This window comes from Pseudorasbora parva, chromosome 15 (assembly GCF_024679245.1).
Source record: "Pseudorasbora parva isolate DD20220531a chromosome 15, ASM2467924v1, whole genome shotgun sequence".
In the NCBI taxonomy this organism is placed as follows: Eukaryota; Metazoa; Chordata; class Actinopteri; order Cypriniformes; family Gobionidae; genus Pseudorasbora; species Pseudorasbora parva.
In genome coordinates, this window is record NC_090186.1 from 40,399,024 (window position 1) to 40,422,800 (window position 23,777).

Below are 23,777 nucleotides of genomic sequence, written 5' to 3' on the forward strand. Positions count from 1 at the left end.
ACGGCGATCAGAACTGTGTTGTTACAGCTCCACCAACCGTCCATCCATATCAACACTTACTATCATGCAAATACCCTTTTTTTTTTACAGTCTAAATACCTACAGTGGTAAATACCTATATATTATATCCAGCAACATTATTTGCTAAATAAATAAATACTAATGAATATTATCACTAGCCTGACAAGCCAGACCCACATCAAGATGTTTGACATTTGCGGGCAGATTAAATTTGCTGCTGCTAGGGTGCGTCTAGATTTCTAGGCTATATTATCACGTTTCCAAAGGTACATTTGCTATTAAAACATGCTAAATAAATAAAAAAATAATAAATATTATCACGTTTCCAAATGTACATTTGCTATTAAAATATGCTAAATAAATAATAACAAATATTATCACATTTCCATATGTGCATTTGCTATTAAAACATTCATTGTATGATTCTATGATTCAATATAATATAATTAATGTTTTTATAGCAAATGTACATGTATAGCCTGAACATGTATATTAATCGAAATCAGCTAATACAATAGCATTCTTTAAAAAAGTATTATTTTATAATGGGATTAAATACATTAAATTAGTTTTTTGCATGTAAAATTTAACAAGTAGCCTTTTGGAACACTGTGCACAATACACTGTATGCTATTTACCATTTTAATATACAGTATACTGTTATGTGTTGTATACTGTATGATTATTATACATTGCCATTCAAAAGTTGTTGTTTTTTTAAGTACAGTCTCTTATGCTCACAAAAGGAGCATAAATGCACAAGAATACAGTAAAAATGGTGAAATTTCATTACAATTTAAAATAAATCTATTTTAAGATTTAATTTATTCCTGTGATTAAATCTTAATTTTCAGCATCATTACTGAAAAGTTATTCATTGTCACGTGATCCTTCACAAATCATTCTAATATGATGATCAAGAAAACATTTAACACTCTATGGAATCAAATGCAATCAATTAAAACAAAAAGTAATTTTATTGCTTTAATATTATTCATGTCATTATGATGTTCTCACAAAAATGTATCCACCAAGTAGCCTATTAGAATATTATGCATGATGCAGTGTTATCATTTTAATACGGATATGTGGCTAAATAAAGCCTGTATCTGTAATTATTATATATGCTGAACTTTTTTAACAGTTAAATTGCTTTATTATTGACAATTTTCATCTTTATTAAAAACATGTGGATATATTGGTTAGAATAGTATACACCTATCAAAGATTATTTTTTAATATAGTTAATTAAATTCAGATTCTCCCAGTCATGTCTGAGTTTACATCACAACTTAATTCGTTAATAACTGACAAACACTCATAATACTTTACTAACAATTTTTATTGAATGACAAGCCAATTATATTTCTGAAATCCACTTTCACCAAAATTAATCAGAAGAAAATCATTGCTGTTGAAAAAGTTTGAACACTGGAGCAAAGAATTAAATCACTGGTAGCAAATAATAAATCTGATTCAAACCTTCCACCCAGGACACGTGTAACCACTATTCCATAAAAGCATTCGAAAAGAAGAGCAAATCCATTACTGAAAGTCTAGTTTGATCTGTCAAATAGGGAGATCCTGTAACAAATCAAACCATTAAAGAAACCAGAGTTGATGATGGCATTTACACATCTTTAACCTCAAGCCCACTGCAGTTCTGTTGGATTGAACATGAATTCAGGCTGTGGAGAAACTAACAACGACTAACAATCAACAAATAAAGACTTTAATAACAGATGAACTCAGGCTTTCCCATGAACAAACTAAAATGAGAGATTCCCCCCCCCAAAAAATAAAACTACTTTAAAAAAAAAAATTAGTACATTTCTCAAAGTCAGAATGGAATATGTCAGCTGAAGCTCTGATGTGCGTTCGCTCTGTTCACTTGCAGTGAGTGGGACTTCATTTTGACAAAATGGCTCTGCATTTTCAAACACAAGTCTTTTACACTTGTGTTTAAAAGACAGCTAAACTCATCAGTCCATGAGAACTTCGTGACTAAAGGCTGACACAATCATTCTATCCTTCCAAATAATAATTACAGCAATTATTAACACAAACATTCAAATGAACGACAGATGAACACGGTTTCTCTCACAGAAGCGCATCTTTTATCAGTTATAGGGGCTTGTGCTGTCATTTAGTATAAATACAAAACAAAAATTGAAGCCGAAAAATATTGAAAGGGTGTTTTCCAAATGATACCGAGCAAGCTTGTATCAAAAATGTACACGCACTGAAAGACAATTTGGCCGTCAAGAATCAATTGCTTCCCAGAGATTTCCCTGATGCACGTCCACTCCCGATAAACTCCCGAAATGTGTAACTTCAGGTCACCTGTGGCGACCGGAACGGATCGCCGAGGCAAAGCAAATGTCAGGGGCCGGAGGTTCTGATGTCAGGAAGTAGTTCTGGGTCCCTGATTGTACAGGCAGATTTTACTCAATGAGCTTCTTGGCCTTGAAGAAACGGCGCAGGTAGAAGACCTGCCACGTGGCCAGCCCGATCAGACAGCACATAGAGAAGATGCTGAAGTACAGCACACGTGTGTTGGTGGACTCTGCAAAACATGACAGGACTTCAGAAACTATTCATACACAAAATACTGCATGTACATCTATAATGGTTCATTTAGAGGCCACTTTTATGTTGGTCTGCCCCCTAATAATCACCGAGAAGGCTTAGTTGAACTAAATTTGATTCGTCGTTTATTTGCAGAAAAAAACTTGCCAGAAAAAGACAGACAGTCAATCCATGAGGGACAGATCGTTAACGGCGGGTCATTGTGGTAATTAAAGTATCTCAGGCAGGAAATCCAAACGTTCCCCTATCTATAAACCTCAAATAGGGCTTATTTAAAACATGCAAGTAGTAGCAAATGAACATGGCCCCTCACTTTAACGCCAACCTAGATAAATGAGTGATTATTAGGCGCATATCCAAGTGTTTGTGCAAAGTGGAAGTCAAAGTATAGTGCGCTTACTGCCATTGACATGAGGCGCCAGCACAATTAATTAAATATTTAATTAATTACTACTACTACTACTTTAACCGTCGTTTTTTGGCCATACAAATAAGAGTTATACATCATTCAAAACACTGTGATCTATTTTTATTTGCACAAACTCACAATAACAACAACACAGTGCTTTTGTAGGATGGGCTTTCTGACGTCTCGGTCTCCGGGAACAGGAGCGCTTCAAAAAAATGGACCGAGACTCAAAATATAGGTTACTTGCCTCACAGACATTAGAAATATGCTTGAAATGTCTACCTTTAAACAAACCAATTCAAATAAAAAAATGAATATGCTCTAATCATGTAATCCGAATGAAAGGTGCATTTGTCTCTTAAGGTGCATCCATTTCACTGCAGAGATGAGAGTCTGCAGCCGACGCTGACTCATATAACACTAGCTTATTAATTAATAATTAAAATGTCTCCATAATCATTACTTTTGCCTGTGCTTTTCAGCAAGCTTTGAGTGCATTTAAACATGGAATAGGCTTTATGTTTTGCGTATAGTGCTCATTATGGTTTAGCATCTTTCCCCCAGTATACATTTAAGAACTTAAATTGCGAACTTAAACATGCGATGCGAATAAAGGCTTGAATGAACGACTAATAGTTGCCTATAAAAAGCTTTAGTCGGGGGCAGCCCTTGATTTTTCCAATCTTGCTCAGAGCTGGAACTAAACTTCAGTGGGTTGGTTCTTACCGTTAGTATCTCTCATCTCCTCCTCTCTCTTCTTCATGTAGGCAAAGTCATTGACAATAGACTCAGAAAGATCCTCCAGCCGACGGAGCTCCACCTCCAGGGGCTTCAGTTTCTCTACCTTGGCAATCTGACAAAAAGCGGCACCATCAGAATGACTTCAAACCAACAGCTACAAATATGACGGTAAAATAAGGTGTAGATCATTTCCAAATGCAATGTACGCTACCGTTCAAAAGTTGGGGCTTTAAATGCTTTTTTATTTTTATTCAGCAAGGATGCATTTAATTAATCAAAAGTGAAAGTACATTTAACATTTATAATTTTATAAAACATCTATTTCAAACAAATGCTGCTCTTTGAACTTTCTATTCATTTAAGAATACTGAAAAATGTTTCAGTTTTCAGAGTATTAAGCAGCAACTGTTTCCATCCACCTATTATTATGTGCATTAATATATCGCATTACAAATGCTGGATGAAATGCCAAGATGTGCATAAATTCTGAAAATGCACAAACAAAGTATGCGCTTAATTGAGATATACAACTTTATTCTAAAAGACATACATTTACCAAACAGAAAAACTACTTGTGTGACTTCGCCTCAACGGAGTCTGTCACCAGAATGATTTGGTTTAATTCCCTCCCACAAGCGTCTCACAAACATCCAGCATCCAAATGCAAGATAACATTTCGTCTGTGCGCTCTGAGACGCAAGTCATTAATGATGGAGGAAAAAGAGCCAGAGTGGCTTCCCAGATTAAAGCAACATTCATTTTTATGTGTGATATTTTGTGCCAATTTCCAAGGAAGTGACCATTTTGTTCTCCGTGGAATGAAAAATGTGCTTTATTCTCAAAAGTTTTATGCAATATTCCAGTTTTGCTCAAGTTAAATTTGCAGCTTTGAATGAAAGCATAGGTATTGATTACCAGAAATGTCTCTTGAGCAGCAAATCATCATATTAGAATGATTTCAGAAGGATCGTGTGACACTGGTGAAAATTCAGCTTTGATCACAAGAATAAATTACATTAAAAAATATATATCTAAAATGGAAAAGTCCTTTTAAACTGTGGTAATATTTTGGTAGATTAAAGCAGCCTTGGTGAATGGCAGTGAAGTCTAGACAAATTATATTTAAAAAAAACTAATAAAAATCAGCTCATGTTAAGCATGAGAAACCAATGCAAACAAACCTCTTCGTAATTTTTGGCCTCAACACCATGCTTCATGTCCAAGTTGATCTGTTGGTCAGGAACTCTTCCAGTTCCTAAAACAAAGAAAAATGTAACAATCGTGCATTTTGAAATTATACATCATATCAGAGCTAATTCAGAATCAGATTTTCAATTCATCTACCATCATAGTACCACTTTAAGCTGAACATATGTCAGCCAAGGGCCTATGTTTTTATCAAGTGCATGAGTTGGAGAAGTCTGCAGGTTTGTGAAACACTTACCCATAGGTGACTTGCTCTCGAAGCACACCTCAAACATGTCGTAGTCCTCTGTAGTAAAGGCAAACTTGCCTTTGGTTGCATCTTCCTTCACATAGAGGATGTGTCCAGAGGAGTCTGTGATCTAACAGGGTTACAACATGCGACATTCAGTCAAAGCCAAACAGAAAACAAATATATGATACATCTACACGTTTATTTTATGTTACGTTAAGGTCAAAAAGCCAGAAAGGCAACCAATGTGTTATTATATCATAATTAAATCGAATGCTACACTGATTAAACGAGTTTAGTTAAACATTTGTACACTGACATGTATATTATAAGCTTCAATACTTTCTCTGTAAATGGCAGTAAGTTACAGGTAAGACTGACGTGTTATAACTAGTGAATGAGATCCAAGGTAAACACACTTACTACATCCGCGTTTATTATTTTCTCACTTTATATAGCTAAATAAAGGCTTAATATCGTTTACCTACGTCATTAACCAGCTTAATGTTACTAAAAATGAAGTTAATTAAACCACGAAATCACCGTCCAACCAGGAAGCGCCATGTAGCACTAACACAAGGCCTTGAGTTTTAAACTCACAGAACCGCCACAATCATCACAGATTAACTGAAAACCTCAGTCAACCGTAATGGAATAGGTTCTTATAAGAGTAACATTTGTTTGTGTGAATATTTAAATCGCTAATCCTGTAGATGTGTCGCGTGACGTCACCTTCAGGTTGGTTTTCGTGTTCGGCTGCTCGCTGATATCGTATTCTCCGGTAACGAGCACGTCTTTGTGGATCTCCTCCCGCAGACACTTTCTGCTGCGCACCGGCAGGTAGAATGAAATCGACACGACGGAATGAACGACAAACAAGAGCGAGATAGAGAGCGAGAACAGACGGAACCGCGCCATGACGAGCTGATCGCTCCACTACTGCAGGCCCGGGTCGAGGTGCGCACTGCGCATGCGCACGCTTCAATTTTGCGCACGCGCACTGCCTCTGCGAGGCTCTGTGTGTCGAGAGCGCCAGCTCGTGGAGATCCAGGGTGTCGCGCAGACGTCTCTAGAACACGTTGCACAGATAAAAATGTTTGTACTTGTACTAATTGCTTGTACTTTTTGACATGTTATGGATTCTGACGCAAGGTCTGAAATGTGCACGGACTCAAGGCCAAATGCCCTCGTATGTGTCAGAATCGAGGAAGACAAAATAATGCTCATGAAGTCCTTTTTATGTATATTTTTTTAACATATTTTGCTCTATTCTATTTTATTCCAGGTCTGTCTGGTCATGTATTTATCGCATCAGCAGTTACTGTAACTTAGCTGGGAACTTTTGAGGTGAGTGCTGTTGCTCATATGTAGCCCTAGTGTAAAAATTATCTAATATATATATATATATATATATATATATATATATATATATATATATATATATATATATATATATATATATATATATATATATATATATAAAATAAATTAAACTTTAAAAACATGCACCGAGCATGAAAACAACACTGCCAACAAAGTTAAAGTGGTTTATTAAAATATATGATTTTTTTTTAAAAAAATCTAATCTATGAACAGTGCTGGGTACAATTTGTAGACGGTTAGCGTACTATGGAAGCTTATGTTCCCGCCACAAAATAAAAAATAATAAAGGTAATTGCAAATTGCGACTTTTTATCTTAGAATTGCTTGTTTTTCCCTCAGAATTGTGTTATAAAGTTATAAAGCGCAGTTCAGAGGGAAAAATACAGACTTTTTCTCAGAATTGCACGTTTATAACTTTAAAACTCTCAATTCTGACTTTATATTCTTACTTTTTTCTCGTAATTGCGAGATAGAAACTCACAGTTGTGTGATTAAGAAGTCACAATTATCTTTTAAAACGTTTTATTTTGGGCGGAAACAAGCTTCCATTGATTACTGTTTCCAAACAACACGACACTTTTACGATAATATAATCTGATTACTTTTAGATTACTTTTGACCTAACTCGTTTATTTGAATAGGATAAAATATGTATATAAAGTACACACACACACACACACACATATATATATATATATATATATATATATATATATATATATATATATATATATATATATATATATATATATATATATATATATATATATGCCTTTCTTTGTTATCAGCAACATGAAGTGCATTAAATAGTATTAAATTATGTCAGGGTTTGTGAGTTTAATTAGGGGGGGGGGGCTATTAAGTATAAATCATTAAAAAAAATTCAAAACACAACAAAATATTTTAAAATAAAAACTATCAACACAAAACACTACAAATATTTTAAAAATATAGATTTCAAAAAGACAGACATCAAAGAACCATGAACTTAATTGTATTTATTACTAATATTGTGAGAATAACGTGATCATGTATCTGATTACGAGTATTTTAATAAGTATATCCAGATTACATGTATCAGTACCCAGATCTTGACCCTTGAACATTATTAGTTACTTTTTTTATTTGTTGATTGAATAAGTAAAATCTATAATGTAGTTTTGTTTTTGTTTTTTTCATTTAATGAATTAAATTTATGTATACGAAATAATTGACTGCACTATTATGGTAAACTATGCTATACTCTATTATGGTTAGAAAAATGCCCTCATATAAATACCCTTGAACATCAGTTTATGAGAAAGTCATTCAGTTAAAGCTAAAATTTGCAATATATATAAAAAAATTCTTTATTTTTGATCTCCTTGGGAGAGGTTTTGTCATTTACACCATATTGGCGTCCTGCTCAGCTGACATTTGACTTAACTTATTTGAAGATTTGAGCATCAGTCAAATCTGTATGATATTGAGCATTGCTTACATACTGAAAATCAACGAAATAGGTCCTTGCTTTAAAGCCAAGCCTTTGTGGACATTAGTTCATGCACAAGCCTGATGTTATGCAATTATATACAGACAGCTGCTCATACTTATTACTGTATTATGATCTCTGGGTGAAGGGTTGTCTAGTGTAAAAGGATTGTGACATCTATAAGTGGAGACCCTATAGCAGCTGTATATATGTGTCTGTATCTAAACAGTCAGCCAATCTGCTTGTGCCTTAGCTTGGTAATTATCCACCAGATGATGCAGAAAATGGCGGCGATCCAACTGTGTGTCTCTATCAGTGAGGGAACAGTGCATTATGGGCTATCTTTAGCCTGGATTCTCTCTGCTTTTTTTCCCTATTCTCCTGCTTTTTTCTCCAGCATACGCTGCCTGTCTGTTTCCTCCCCTGGGCTGCAGCATCGACGCAGGTCGGCGTCACCGTGTTCTAATTTTACTGCTGTTGATGCTGATGGTGAAGCCAGCGCACCTGCTATTTCTGTCTCTGCCTCTCTCTGGGATCTGCCAATTGTATTAATAGACAGGGAATTATTACATACTACGTGATTTCACGTCAGGGCCATAATCTCACTGACTGGCTGTGTCTGCTGCTGGAGATACACAGCGCTTGGAGCCTTACCAATGTTTAACATTTTATTTAGTCTTTTGCAACTGCCTTTTTCCCGTCAGTATCTCTTCATCCCTTGTTTTTATATACTATACATTATGAAGTATCATTTTAATAGCCACTATGACGTAAATCAGCATAAAAAGCAGCTCATAGAAAGGAAGAAGTTCCTCATGTTCTTGAGGTTCAACAGTCACTTATTGTTATGTGCGACCGCGATAAGCGTGAAAAGGGAAGGAAGTGACTTCTGCGTGATGGCGTGGTTGCGTCACGGTCTCTTACGCACATGAACAACATCATTTCCGCTGCAGTTTCATTGGGCTGAAATATAACACTGTAGATAAAATAATGCAAACTAATCGTAATGGACTCTGGTTATAGGTTTAAATGAATCTTGACACAGGAATTATTGAGATTCATTGATTTGATGTTTATCAGTACTACTTACGTCTGAACCAGAGCAGAACACAAAAGCACAGATTAAACATTAATAGGACATTATCTTGATGCCCATTCACCATTAAGGTGTGGTTTAAAGGGCGTAGCTCATTATGAGGCCAAAGTATGACTATGAAAAGATTGTGATACTAGTCTGACAGACACACTACTGGTCAAAAATTTGGGTTCAAAACAAAAGTTTTTTTTTTTTTTAATAAGTATTTTCTACTCACTAAGGATGCATCTATTTGATCAAAAATAAAGTCAGTAATATTGTGAAATATTACTGCATTGAAATATATTTATTTAATTTTTATTAAAAATGTTCCTGTGATGCAAAAGATGACTTTTGAAAACTGTTTTACTCCTTTATATTTTTTTGTAGAAACTGTGATGCACTTTTCTAGAATATTATAAATATCTTTAGTGTCTCTTTTCATCAATTAATCAATCCTTGCTAGATATAAAAGCATTTATTTCTTTAAATCAAATATTTAAAATCTTACTGACCCCAAACGTTTAGTGCAGTTGAAATATTTTTTCAATAAATCTTGTCTGTGATTGGAAATGTGCAGGTTACGGTAATAAGATATATCACGATACTAAACATATTGTTAACGTGGGCACTTCAACATACCGTTATGGTATAAATATAAATATGGTATAATATAAATTATTTATTTCTAATTATTTACATTTTTAGAATGCATTTTAAGAATATCTACTGTTTAAAATGCACCACACCGCTGTCTGCATGAAGTATAAAATTTCATTAGTTAACATAAACTGATAATAAATAATATTTATAAAGCATTTATTAAGCTTAGTTAATGTTTTATAACGCATTATTAAAATCAAAAGTTGTAACTTATTTAATGGACCTCAGCTGACATGAACTAACAATGATCAGTTGTATTTTAAAGTTAAGAATAACAACTTATAACAAATGTAGATTAGGTAATGCAATAACTCATGTTAAATAAGTAGACCTTATGGTAAATGGTTACTTTTCTTATTTTTGTAATATTTAAAAAATAAAGCGTATTAACCCTGTCAAGAGTATGACACTTTTTTTCACAACTTATTGATATACCATGATAAAAGCTTCAGCGATTATCGCAACATGAAGATTTGATACCGTCACATGAAGTGAGCTCACAGTCACACAAGCAAATCATTTTTGTACACATTTAATATTTATTGTTTCTAGTTTTGCAAACAATTCGCAAGTTCACATTTCAGTACAAAAATAAAAATCCCATAAATTAAAGAGACTACGTTTTCACAGAAAACTTCATACTTGGACGTTAGACCATTTAATACAATGGTTAGGCAGCACACATTTGAGTAAATAAAATTCACACATTCAGAAAATCAACCGTAAAGTCAAAACATATTAGTTCTCTATTGCTCAGAACACACTAATACAACAATTGAAATCTAGCACCAGTAAACTAAAAAAAAAAAAAAAAAAAAACTGTTATTAACATTAACCAGATCATTAATGCAAAATCCGTTAATCCATGCTTATCTTGCTACATTTGGCAGGCATATATGGTTCAGATAAATATAGGAAGCAATCATGATTGCTTGATAAAGTCAGTTCCATAGCCCTGCAATGCCTTTTTAGATCAAGTTGTGTGACAGAAATATAAATTCTAAGTGTCTTTAGTAAATGTTCAAAGAGTGAGGAGGGTTGGGGAGTTCAAGGACTCGGATGAATGCTCGTTGCTGCTGCTGCCCCTCCGGTGCGTCGGCCCACAGCTGGGGAAGACGTCGTTTTCTGGGTAGGTGAACATAAAGGAAGACGTATAGGTGGTGCAGGCCGGAGTGCAGGTGACCACAGGTGTGCAAAGGGGCTCCAGGTCGTTGTTAGCGGGTGTGTAGAGCGGCTCCCAGTCTTGAGTGTACATTGAGTTAGAAAGGTCCACGTCGGGGACAGAGCGAGCCGTCTCCAGCTCGGCTTTGGCCAAGAGCTCCAGAGACTCCTCCAAGGTGGGCTCCAGGTCTGAGATCCTCAGCGTGGAGCTGAAGCTGTCGGTGGAGGTTGTGCTGGAAAACAGCGAGCTGCTGGAAGAGGTTGTAACCGATGCGCTTGGTGAGGAGACTACTGAGGTAGTGACGCTGTGGATTTCGGGGACCGAATCGGTGACCATCATGGGCGAGACGGACGGCTCTGGGAAGCTGGCGACCGTGTCCCCGGGGATCTTGCAGATGGGTTTGTGTGCAGCGAGGATGAACTCTAACCTCTCCTTCTCTTTGAGCAGGTTGGCGATGTCGTTTTGAAGAACAGATTTCTCATCCTCAAGTTGGTCAGTTTCCTGTTACAGACAAAAGCAAGTACCGTCAGACACTGGACTTTCAATACTTTGCATACACGAAGCAACAGAGATCTGCGGAATACTTACAGCTTGCAGCGTATCAGTGAGCTCTCGTCTACGGTTGCGGCATTTAGCAGCAGCCATCTTATTGCGTTCCCTGCGGATTTTTTTCTTTTCTTCCTCCTCTGGAGAAAGCTATGGAAGCAAAAACACAGACATTTTACTTTCTGAACTTTTCTTACACACAAATGTACGTTCACTGGCTGGTCAATCACGAAAAACAAAGTCAATGCGTTATTTACCTGTTCAGCTCGGGATCTCTTGTTGGACTTTGTTCCAGTGACCCTCATTTTGGGGTAAGGGTTCGGGTTGTAAGTTCGAGCTCCACCGTTGGATGGCGCAATGGATGAAATCATGGGCTGAACCATCCACTGCAGGTCCGGGCAAGAAGAGATCGCCGTGACAGTCGGCACGAAAGAGGCACTTGAGACACTCAGATCTGTGAACTCCTAAAATGTAAAGAAGAAATCATTTAATATATGGCAGTAATGGCACATATTACATATGACTGATTTATAAGATATTGTAATATAGCCTAGTTTAATTTTTATTTATAGGAAGGCTATTCGTTTTTTTATTCGTATTCCTTATAATATGACTAAAATATAATTTAAACTCGAGCTACAGTAAATAAACTACCAATAAATCATCCTTTATGATGAGTTACAATTCTACATCAGTGAACTCAATAATTATAGCCGTCAAATTTACCTGATTCTGGCTGAGCGGGTAATACCCGACGCTCTCGCCGCTCGGCGACGCCGTGCTGCACCGGGAAGACGCGTCACCGTCGGCGTTAAGGCTGGTAAACATCATCCTGTCAAAAGTCGAGAAGCAAGAGCTATCCAGCGCTAGTATATCCAGAAAGTTAGAACGGTTTAAAGGCCTTGAAATCTGTTAGTTCTCCGTTCGTCTGTCGTTCGTATCCAAAGTTTGACTGCCGCTCTTCAGGGCTGCGGGGTTTATATGCGAGTCTGCGACTGACGTCAGAGAGGGCGTAGCAACGGACTTCTAGTGATTGCATAGAAACGTTAGGAAAACACATCTCCGGGAACGCATTTTACTGTTTACACGAGCGATACCTCATTAATAAAGACGTATAAGTTCATAAATAACAAAATGCTTGCAAAAACGTTGATAGATTAAAATTTTGAGCGAAAACGGAGTGGAATACATGACCTTCCATAGCAGGGTATCCCACGACGTCATTTACCTTATATGGAAACATCCTGAACGGGCGGAGCGCTGATGGGAAACACTCTGTGCAGTCTAGCGACAGTATTATGTAAAGAGACTTCGAGAAGACTTCATTGTTTTTAAAAACATTTTTTTGTTGTTGTTCACAACCATATTTAATCATACTATCATCAGTTCTAATGCTACGGTATTATTATATTGTATAAATACATTTTACAATTTAATGATATGCAAGTTAAAACTTCTTGATAACCTCAAATACTTTCAAATACACGTTCAGACAGTGTTCATCTGCTGGCACATAATGTTGTTAGATTTCATACTTTTCCACGAAGCACACATGAACACACAAGGCATTCACTGCCTGGGGTAATGTTCGTACCTTCCGCAATGAAAGGCGTGTCCAATGACGGAGAAGTAGCATTCAGACACGCAGATTTCTATTGAACTGAACTGCCTTCGCACCTTTAACGAGGGATTCCTTTAATAAAATGCTGAGTACGCTTTGTGTATTGCATCACTGGACCAATAAATAATCACATGATGTAAGATTTTACACATATAGCCTAGCCAACATTTAAAAAACGCATGTTCATTACATTTAACATGTACTACATACGTTATATATTATCAATAATAATAATAATAATAATAATAATAAAAGATAAATATAAATAAAATATTTTATTTTTGTGAGAAATCAAAGCAATGAGGCCACTCAATTTCAATAGCTAATGTTTGGATTGTTAATAAACTGCTTCTGTTTTGTCTTGTTTTATCAGGCTAATGTTCTGCCATTGGCCACGGTAAACATGACTGAAGGTGGTTTGTTATTGATTAACAAACGAAAACAGCTCAATCAGCGTTCCCATGTGATGTCACATTTGACTGCCCTACTTCTGCGTTCGTGTTTTTGTTTGATCTTCCGCGTTGTCATAGCGACGACCCTCCCACTGACGTCACTGACACACAATCCGAGCCTCTGCAAAAGTTTCGCCTTTCAACAACGAAAGTCCTCTATCAATATTAACAGTAAATAAACATAATGCTTTGATTATGTAGGCCTACATTTTAGGTGTAGCAAAAAAAAAAAAAAAAAAAAAATAAACAACCTTTATTTATTTATTTAACTGGAAAATGCAACTGCTGAGCACTGGCTCCGGGGTCATTCCACAGATACCTTTCCACTTCGAAAATGTGGTTATTTTTAAAGTAAGAATGTCTTGAAGTGTTAAGCAGTTACACTTACAGTTGCATTATGTCATCTCAAACTTCACATAGGCTATGTTTATATAACTTTGCCTTTTAACACAGTTGACAATTTTAGTTTATTTTGCCATTCCTAGCTCTAGGTCATGTGCTTTTAGACACTTTATTCCCGGCATCACATATCCTATTGGAAACAATTAGATGTTTACCGCTAACAGAGAACCTTGTGATTGTTTAATAACACTGTGACAAACATATAGCCTATAATAAATAAAAAGTGCTGAAAAAAGAATATCCTTGAAGAATATGCTAAAGATGGTGTCATCAAAAAAAGATGTTAAAAAACGTATTTTTTAATTTTTAATTACTGTTTTGTGTGTGTTTACATTTACATTTATACATTTTGGCAGACATTTTGTGTGTTGTACTTTCATTTGCTTGTTCTCTTATTTAAAGTTCCTTGAGAAACTGTTTTAAAGATACAATGTATTTATGAAAATCTAGAAATCCATAGCCTATAATATGCATAACTATGTTTTTCAGTGGTTTATACAGACCTTACATAATGAACCGTTATTTTTTTATTATTACCTTAGAATGAGCCATTTCTATAGGATCTCCATACACCGCAGGCCCCCTTACAGTGAAACTGCCATTTTGTGCCATTGTGTTTCAGGAGCCCTACACCGACAAACTTCTCTTCAAACTTCTCTTTGTCACTCTCTGTGATCTCAGACTAATACATTTTTATGTATTATTATGAGTTAGAAACACAGGACTCAAAATAGGTCATGGTGAAAGAAGACAAATAATAATAAAAGTTAGGCCCTACAGGAATTTATTATTTTATTAATATTTTGTTTTAATTAAAATAGCACTTAAAAAATAACTGGCTACTTCTAAAATGTTGTTGATAGGTTTCCGTTGTTAAATAATGTTGATTTCGCGGAATGACCCTCCTGCCTCGGCCCTGTTCCGTTCATGAGGCTCACAGATCAGAAACCAGGGGCGGATCTGCCGGGAAGCACTTGGCCAGTGGACAGAAGGGAGGCCCCGCTCACGCGCCCTCATGTGAAAGCAGGATTACCTCATCTGAGCTATGAATAGAGATTTTCACACAGGTTATGGAGAAGAACAACGCCGTTTTCTTCCAGTTCAAGTGTTCATCAATGCATACAAAGCCTTTTTTTTGTGCATATCCATAACATGATATACAGAATAATATCAGTTATGAAATAGCCAACTTTCATTAAAAGGGCTAAAAACACATAGTTCGGTATTTTGGGAGCTTGGCGAATATGTCGTCATAAGAATGTCATTGAATTAAGTGTGATATGATAAAAATAGGCTGTGCCGCAGTAGCTCTGCAGCTAGAGGCTCCACACCGGATATGCCAAATATGGTCAGGACACGCGGCTCTGTGATTGGCTGCTCACATTAGCGACAGGGTTGTTGCTGGAGCTCTCTGAGTGGGAGATCCATCATTCTAATTGACATGGGATACGAAAAATCACGGTTTTTTAATAGAAAGGGCGCGGTTGGAGAATCACAACAATCAGTTATATTGCTTAATTCTTGTCAATTTGCATACTCGATTGATGATGGCAAATGCACTGTCAATACCTCATAATTACATCCCTCGTGAGACAATCACGCACCTGCAGATGAACCGTCTTTAAGATATTAGTCATGAAAATCTCTATTATATGCATAAATCATAACCTCAGAGGAATGCAAAAAACAGACTGCAAGCAAGGCACGTAAAATGACGTATGTTCATTCACGTGAAAGCTGCAACGTTAGCCTTACTTAACCAAATAACATGAGTTTACGTATGGCTATTACACTTACACTTTATTTGAATGCATAAAATGTTAAATTAAAATGAGTACCAGGGATTTTTGTGAAATGCCGTATTTATATATATATATTTATATTTGGCTCGTGCTTGACTGTCTCCCCTCCGGATCAGTGGTACAGTCTCACAGATTTCATTCATAAAAATCTGCCTCACTATAAAGAGAAGCAGCGTTGATGGCTGGTGCCTCCTAGCGTAGTAACCTCAATCTAGATTTTGAAAGAGAGAGAGAGAAAAACCTGCAGAATAGCATTTGTTGACATTAGTCACATATTGATCTGGTTCCCAGCATCTCCTGGAGCGAGCTATAAGTGATGCCTAAAACCGCGAGTGTTTCTCAGGTGTCTGCAGAACAGCTGCTGCACACACCAGCTGCTGACATGAAGGATACGCAGGTAATCAATTGCATGTTTACCTAGAATCTAACCTAAATGGACTATGTGATTAATTATGCATGCTTATTTGATGATCTAATATTTCTTGACATTTTTGATGCAATTTGTACTAAAATGCAGTTTTGCTATGAAATATAAATGATGGACACATTTTCATTTAATTCTCAGAAGACCGGTATTCTGAAGGATGCTGATGCTCCCTTTGTTCCAACGGTCACTGCTGTTGCTTCAGCTCCAGATCTCAAGTGGATGGTCCTGTCGACTGACATCTCTTCAGTGTCGCCCTGTAGACACGACAAACCACAGAGCTCATCTCACTCCACAGATGCCAAACCGGCTCGAAAGACCTTCACTGGCCGGAGAAAGGGGGTGAAAGATCAGGTAAATACATGTTGTTTTAAGCTGTTACCTCTAAGCTTTGCATAGGCTATTGATTTGTGTTTAAATGCAACTGGTCTTTCTGGAGCATTCCACATTCAACTGACTGTAGAAAACACTTCAACATGTATTTACATCCAACTACCTTTAATTAAAAAAAATAATAATAATAACTCTAGAAATAAAGGTTATTCATTGGCATCTACGGTTCCATGAAGAATCTTTAACATCGATGGAACCTTTCCAATGAACAAAAGATTCTTTATAGTTGAAAATGGTTCTTAAGAGACTGGAATGTTCTATACATAAAGAAAAAAATGGCTCTTTTAAGAAATGTTCATTTAAAAGGTTACTAAAATCAAATCTTTGGCATTGTAACCTTAATTTTTAAATAAATTATATGCATAAAATATGGATTTTGTGTACATTAGCTGTCACCCAATTATGTTTATAAACCACAGATATATGTCGGCATTAGCCATTAAATAAACATTTACAACCTGCATTTAGCAATAATTGCCTATATGAATGTTTTTTTCCTTTCAGCTTTCTCCAGAAGAAGAGGAGAGGAAGAAAATCAGAAGAGAAAGAAATAAACTCGCAGCCGCCAAGTGTCGAAATCGTAGGCGAGAACTAACCAACAGTCTCCAAGCTGTAAGTTAACAAATCACTGTAATCTCATCCAGAAAATATGACTTTGTGCATGATATGACTATAACCTGCATATGTCCAGGAAACCGATAATCTCGAGGAGGACAAAGCAGCTCTGCAGTCCGAGATTGCCAATCTGTTAAAGGAGAAAGAACGGCTCGAACTCATCCTTTCTGCTCACGAACCCCACTGTAAACTCACGGAGGAGAGGGCGGCGGAGACCGAGGAACAAACCCCAGCCCAGGACGAGCAGACTCCAGCTCCCACCGCCTCCCCTCAGCAGGCTGACCCCACCAGCACTGCGATCTTTGGGGACTCTGACGTCCTTCTGTGTTCCAGTGCCGAACTGTGCGCCGCTGAGGCAGAACCGTACATCGATATGAGGGATGTGTCCATGGAAGACATTAGCAACGTGATAGACAGCGGCGATGACATGGATCTGTTAGTGCCAGATATCGACCTCACCAGCTCTCTGGGCCTGAGTGAATGGGAAACCCTGTACATGTCAATGGGCGGCGGGCTAGAACCTCTCAGCTCGCCTACATGCAGCCCCACCTGCAGCAGCACCAACGCTGTGCCCGTCTTCAGCTTCAACAGTGCAGATGTGGAGAAGCATGACACTGGCAAAGAGGGCAAACCTAATGCAGCCAAAGAAATCTTGAAGACTTTATGAAGGTTCTGGGACATCACTCTTAAAAATAAAGGTTCCAAAAGGTAGAACAGTAGAACTTTTTTAGTTTTCCCAAAGAGTGTGTAGAACATTTGAATAATGTATAGAACTTTCGTGCAATGGAAAGGTTCCGTGGATGTTAAAGGTTCTTCATGGATAAGAACCTTTATTTTTAAGAGTGTGATATTCTGAGGATGAAAGCGAAAACCCCTCAGAATAATGCTTTAATAAATGAGTATGACATGTTCAACATTTACACACACACACACACACAAATTATAGGCTATATAGTGAATGCTGTGCAGTAGATGTAATGTGATCTCTACATCCAGTGAAGCCACTATAGTCACTATTTGTTTCTTCCAGATGTTGACATTGTTGAATATGTTGTTCATCCTGTGAAAGACATGCTTTCATGCACTTTTGTACCAGTAGGTACATGTAACTGTATCAGTTGATGTGGTGATGTACAGTGCAGTCCGTTACACCATGTCTAATTGTGTGACTAACTGTTTTTTTGGTATTGTCAAAAAAATGTAATCCTGACCATGGTGGCAAAAAAAATCATTGCTTTTTTTCTGCTTCCTTTTCTGTGGTCTGGCATGTTTCTAATAAACAAAGAATTAATATTACGATTAGCAAATTTGTGGAAGGTTGTTTCTTTTCTTTTATATCAGAATGAGGCTTCTCCTTTTTTTTTTTTTTTTTTGGTTAAAAAACACATTTGAAGCTCTCATTTGAGCACATTCTTTCATTTGCATGCAGTGTCTGCGAGGAATAAAAATAAACATTCACCCATGTCTATTATTTGACATGATCCTTTCCCTGATATTCGCGATTCTTATATTTATATGGTTTCTGTGCAACGAGCTTCACCCACAACGATTTGTCGATACCTAGTAGGTTGTAGGTTGTTGTCAGTCACGGTCGGAACGTTTCTCTCTACGCCTGGGACGCAACGTAAAGCGTCTGACGTCACTGCGTATTTGCGCGCCACGCATTGGACTTCCGTTTTCCAAATTTGGTAATGAAAATGACATGTTTTTCTATGTCTCTATGGAAACAGTAGAGTCCTATTTCACCAATGAAGGTTTCCCGGAAGATCTAGTAGAGTGGGGAGCGGAGAGAAGCTCTCGGTAGGTCACGGGGATTTATGGGTTTTGTATCCCAAACGTTTCTATAGAGTTGGTTTTGGTATCCAGCGCAGATTTTGAACATTTAATGCATTAATATATAACGTGAAAAAAATGGACACTGCTCTGTTGCAAAAAATGTACTAATATAATTATCAAGGAAAGGCTAAATGTAGCCTACAAGTGTAGCAACTACCGTCAAAAGCAATGTACACAATTAACTTTTAAACGCATGGTTTTAAATTAAGAACAATTTCTAAGAACTACATTAACTGTGGAACTGTTTGCAGTATGCAGCGAAGTCGAAAAGTTATGGAAGCTTGTTTCTGCCACTGAATTAAAAAAAACTTGAAAATTTCCCACCTCAGAATTGCTTGATATAAAAGCACATTTGCGCGTTATAAAATCAGAATTTTTAATTTCAGAAAAGCCTTTATAACTCGCATTTCTTTTATATCATCTCGAATTAATTGGGAGAAAAATGTGAGTAAATTGGTTTATTCTGTGACGGAAACAAGCTTCAAAACTCTTCTATTTTGCATTATATGTTGCAGTGGTTTAATAATAGGCTATTTACATTATTATATTTTTAGCTCAACTATTTGAGTGAAAAGTTGAACTGAAAAATTCACTTGATCAGTGTCACAGATTTTAACTGATAAACTTAAATTACACAATTTGCAGAATCCTTCAATATATATATAGGCATATATATATATATATATATATATATATATATATATATATATATATATATATATATATATATATATATATATATATATATATAGTTCACCCTTAGCAATAAGGTTTAATTTGTTAACAACTATATTAGTTAACATCAACTAAGCATGAACACAATTTCTACAGCATTTATGCATTGATTTATCTTAAATATTAATTTCAACATTTGCTAAAACATTTTTAAGATCAAAAGTTGTATTTGTTAATATTATTTAATGCTCTGTGAACTAATATGAGCAACTGTATTTTTATTAACTACATTAACAAATATTAATAAATGTTGCAAAAGTAAGCTATATTGTTCACTTTTAGTTCATGTTAGTTTATTACCAGATGAGACCTTTGTGTGTGTGTGTGTGTGTGTGTGTGTGTGTGTGTGTGTGTGTGTGTGTGTGTGTGTGTGTGTGTGTACATAGGCCTATATTTTCTGAAGGATTCTATTTCTTTATTATTTCCAAATAACCATTAAATCGTTGATCATTTATAACCTCTTCAATAACTGCTCATGTTATAGCATGCCTCGGTGTTCAGCCGTATCACTGATCTCAACACTCAGATATGAGCAGGTAAAACTCTCTTTCCCCACACAAACTCTTCAAACATAGAGACAAACTCACTCTTGAAAGACATAACACAATTACAAAGTGTTCTTGGCACAGACACAATACAAACATTTAATGTAGGCCACTCTGTTAAAATGTAAAAGGATAAAAAGGGAAATAAACATGAGTTATTTGGCCTGATAGACAGATGATGGCGAATGATCAGTCTATTCATGTTCAGCTCTGGATTAGTCAACGTGTGCGACCGCTAATGATTCAACTGGCCGTATGAAATTGATGTCCCGATGGACTTCTTCTTTTTCCATGATTCAGTTTTTTAGCATATAGTGAAGTTTATAGTCAGCCGGATGTCTGGTGACTCTGATTTTCAGCACAGCTTTAGACTTTTCTTCCCTTACATTTGACTTGCAAATGTTTAGATGTGAGTGGAGTTCATATTTAAATCCTGATCATTTGGGGGATGCAATACATACAATGCCTTTGTCATTTGGTTGAATGATACTTTAAGAGAAGCATAAAGCATCTTGCACAAAGCAACTTTTTCAGAAAAGCAAAGACATTATAAACCCACTATAATTTTCTCGAAAAACTCTTTTGCAGATAAGCAATATGAAAGCGCACCATGTATGCTTCCTCTTTTACTGATACTGCAGCATTATCTGTTTAAGTGTGTGAATAGTGAATAAATGTGCATGTCTTTCCCATTATATCATATTTCCAGGGTCGGAAATGGGTTTGTGTTGGGAATGACGTGTGGTTGCTGCTCAGTCTTTATCATTGTCTATAGTTTATTAATATGATCATAAAATGCAGAAGCGTGTACTCAGCATTGCTCATCAGGATCTGAATATGAACAAGGAGGAATTGAGCTCTAATCATGTCTGGTGGTCACGTTTCATGCCATTTTTACTTTTTATCCTTAACATTGAGCATATTTCTGCAATTTCTGCGCTTGTATGTGATAAATCTTTAAAAAGAGTAACATATTGAGGTTCTTGTGCATTAAATGGAACTTGAGACTGAAAAATCCATGCATTATGAATCTTGATGACTCCTCTGATGATACAAAAATGCTGTCGGATAATAAATGTGGAAGAGGAAGTTTGTCTGTGTGTAAGAGGTGAGGCACAGAGGTGATTTTGTCTGCGGTCTGTCTGTATATTTTAGTGCATGCCAGTGCAAAATATCCAGGAAGCAGTCGGCTGGATGTATTTAATCATATACATACATCTTATTAGATGATTTTCCCTCTCATGTGCCTGTGGGAGTGATATCAAGCAGTCGCTCTTTCATCTTTGCAAAGAAAAAAGTTGTTGAATTTGAAAATTATTTTATTATTTGAAATGAAATCAGTTACGTAGAACGGCGGTCCGTTATATGACCAGAGAATGTCGTGATTGACCAGTAAAATATTAAAAGAGCGATGTAATAAAATGATATATTACACACTAGAAGAAAAGCTTCTATAGAAGCTTAACAGGTTCTGTCAGGCACATCATATATCGAGCCTTTTATAGGGGTTCCCATTATGAGATCAATTTATGGATTTAGTTTTAATGAATACATTTTGTATTAATTCAGTTTCATTTTTAATTAAACAAACATACTTCATCACTAAAATGTAAACATTTATATCACTAGAAAAATGTTTAACTGTTAAACATAAAAGTATAATGCAATCATTTAATGCATTTTATATAGAACCTTTTTGGAATAAATGGTTTTTTAAAATTGAGCCAAGAACCAGGGTTCTAAAAGTCATTGAACCTTTTTTTTTTTTTTTTTTTAATAAATTGTCTGCAGTAACATTTAAACACTGTAACTTAAGGCGATTGAGTGAGAAAGTCAGTTATAAACTATATGCTGCTATGACAATTTTGCCAAAACCTTGCTGCTATTGCATTGTGAACGAAAGGCTGTTTTTAAAGCGACGGTACCCATTGACTTCATAGCATGAAGAAAAAAATACCATGGAAGTTAGTCAATGGTAAACTGCCTGGTTACCAACATTCTTCAAAATATATTTTTTTGTGTTCAACAGAAGAAAGAAACAAACAGGTTTGGAATAACTTGAGGGTGAGCAAAACATTTAACATTTTTAGGTGAACTTCCCTTTAAGGAAAGGAAATTGTTAAACATCAGGAGAATGAGTGCCTTTAAAGGCTGTATATTTTCTCTGGGAGGCATTAGATCAGTGTTTGCCAACCGGGGTACCGCCTGACGTGAGCAGGGGTGCCATGTAAAAGGTGCCGGGACGCACTTAAAGGCCCACTGAAATCAAAATGTATGTTTTGTAAAATGTATGAATGACTGTGTTAGCCTTAAAGTTATGAATAAGCTGGTATGTTCCAAAACAATGACAATTTGCATTTAGGAAATATGCATTCAAAATTTACAGTCTCTCACTTCCGTTAAACGAATCTCAGATTTTGATGACATCATCGCAGACTTCACTTTCTCGTCAAATCTTCTGTCCAATCAAAATGCTCTCTAGAATCTAAAGCCCACCCTCTATGCTGCTAAAGCTGCGGCTGAAATCGGTCAGTTGTTAACATTTACTAATTTCTACATGGTGAAGGTGATGGCTTGGTTAGCAATGGGTGGTACCTTATGGGTACCTTACCCTATGGGTGGTAGGACCCATAGGGTAAGGTCGCTTTTCGAGTGCTAGATTACCCCCTTGGTTGTAATTTGAAAATAATGCTTTATGTATGTTTCTGTCGATGGATACACAGGCTGGCTCCTCAGTTATACACAATAAAACGAAAGCGATAATAAAAGAAAAATGTTGGCAAAACGGTCACTTTGTAAAAAAAAAAAAAAAAAAAAAAAAGTTCAATGCATGACTGCCGTATGTCCGATATGATTAGTCATTTTTTCATCATCACCCGTATGTAGTGCTAGAAGACGCGAGTGAGAATTTGCACGCTGTGAGATGATCTCTGTGCACCAGTCCAAAGCGTGCACACGTCTCACAGTGCGCAAGTTCTCTTTCAAATCTTGTGCTCGACGGACAAACTCACACAGAAAGTATGTCAACATGTCCATCTTGATGAGTATCTAAGCAGACAGTCTGAATATGCCTTAAGTGAACTTTATACAGTCGGGAAAGACGACGACTATCCTTCCATTAGCTCTTAAAGGGGCAGTAGCCTTTACTGCTGTCTGTCAAACAAAAGATAAAGACATCACTCACTGCTCTTGAGTGAATAGCTTTTGTAAGTTTAATAAGGATTATTTTTTAATTTAAACAGTTAAATAATCAAATGTAAAATAAACAAATATTTTACATTTGATTACTTTATTACATTTTTCTACCTAAAAACTAATTTTACACCTACCTGAAAAGCATTGTTTATTTTATTAGTATCTTTGCTCGTGCTGCTGCTTGTATTTAAGTTAATTGTTCTAATTTTCTTTATTTTTATTTGTCCGTAGTCTTTTTCCCCTGAACATATAGTAAATACCG

General features: G+C 36.2%; 3 protein-coding genes across 4 annotated transcripts; 1 reads left to right on the plus strand and 2 right to left on the minus strand.

Annotated features, from left to right (window-relative positions):
- Positions 1-1,345: 1,345 nt before the first annotated feature.
- Positions 1,346-6,177, minus strand: tmed10 (transmembrane p24 trafficking protein 10). The gene is made up of 5 exons (XM_067418095.1): positions 5,928-6,177; positions 5,205-5,325; positions 4,942-5,015; positions 3,746-3,872; positions 1,346-2,587 (listed from the first exon to the last, which is right to left on the minus strand). The coding sequence occupies exons 1-5, from the start codon at positions 6,111-6,113 to the stop codon at positions 2,466-2,468; spliced, it is 630 nt and encodes a 209-aa protein (XP_067274196.1). The 5' UTR covers positions 6,114-6,177; the 3' UTR covers positions 1,346-2,465.
- A 346-nt stretch (positions 6,178-6,523) lies between these two features.
- On the plus strand, positions 6,524-18,510 carry si:ch211-153j24.3 (protein c-Fos). Of its 2 annotated transcripts, XM_067418093.1 has the most exons (5): positions 6,524-6,542; positions 16,064-16,169; positions 16,338-16,550; positions 17,094-17,201; positions 17,281-18,509. In XM_067418093.1, exons 2-5 carry the CDS (start codon positions 16,089-16,091, stop codon positions 17,869-17,871), a joined length of 993 nt encoding a protein of 330 aa, XP_067274194.1. In that variant the 5' UTR covers positions 6,524-6,542; positions 16,064-16,088; the 3' UTR covers positions 17,872-18,509. The 2 variants fall into 2 exon arrangements, with proteins under 2 accessions (XP_067274194.1, XP_067274195.1); XM_067418094.1 differs by lacking the exon at positions 6,524-6,542 and having other exon boundaries at positions 14,831-16,169; positions 16,341-16,550; positions 17,281-18,510.
- fosab (v-fos FBJ murine osteosarcoma viral oncogene homolog Ab) lies at positions 10,304-12,455 on the minus strand. The gene is made up of 4 exons (XM_067418092.1): positions 12,222-12,455; positions 11,753-11,959; positions 11,538-11,645; positions 10,304-11,450 (listed from the first exon to the last, which is right to left on the minus strand). Exons 1-4 carry the CDS (start codon positions 12,324-12,326, stop codon positions 10,809-10,811), a joined length of 1,062 nt encoding a protein of 353 aa, XP_067274193.1. The 5' UTR covers positions 12,327-12,455; the 3' UTR covers positions 10,304-10,808.
- Positions 18,511-23,777: the final 5,267 nt, after the last annotated feature.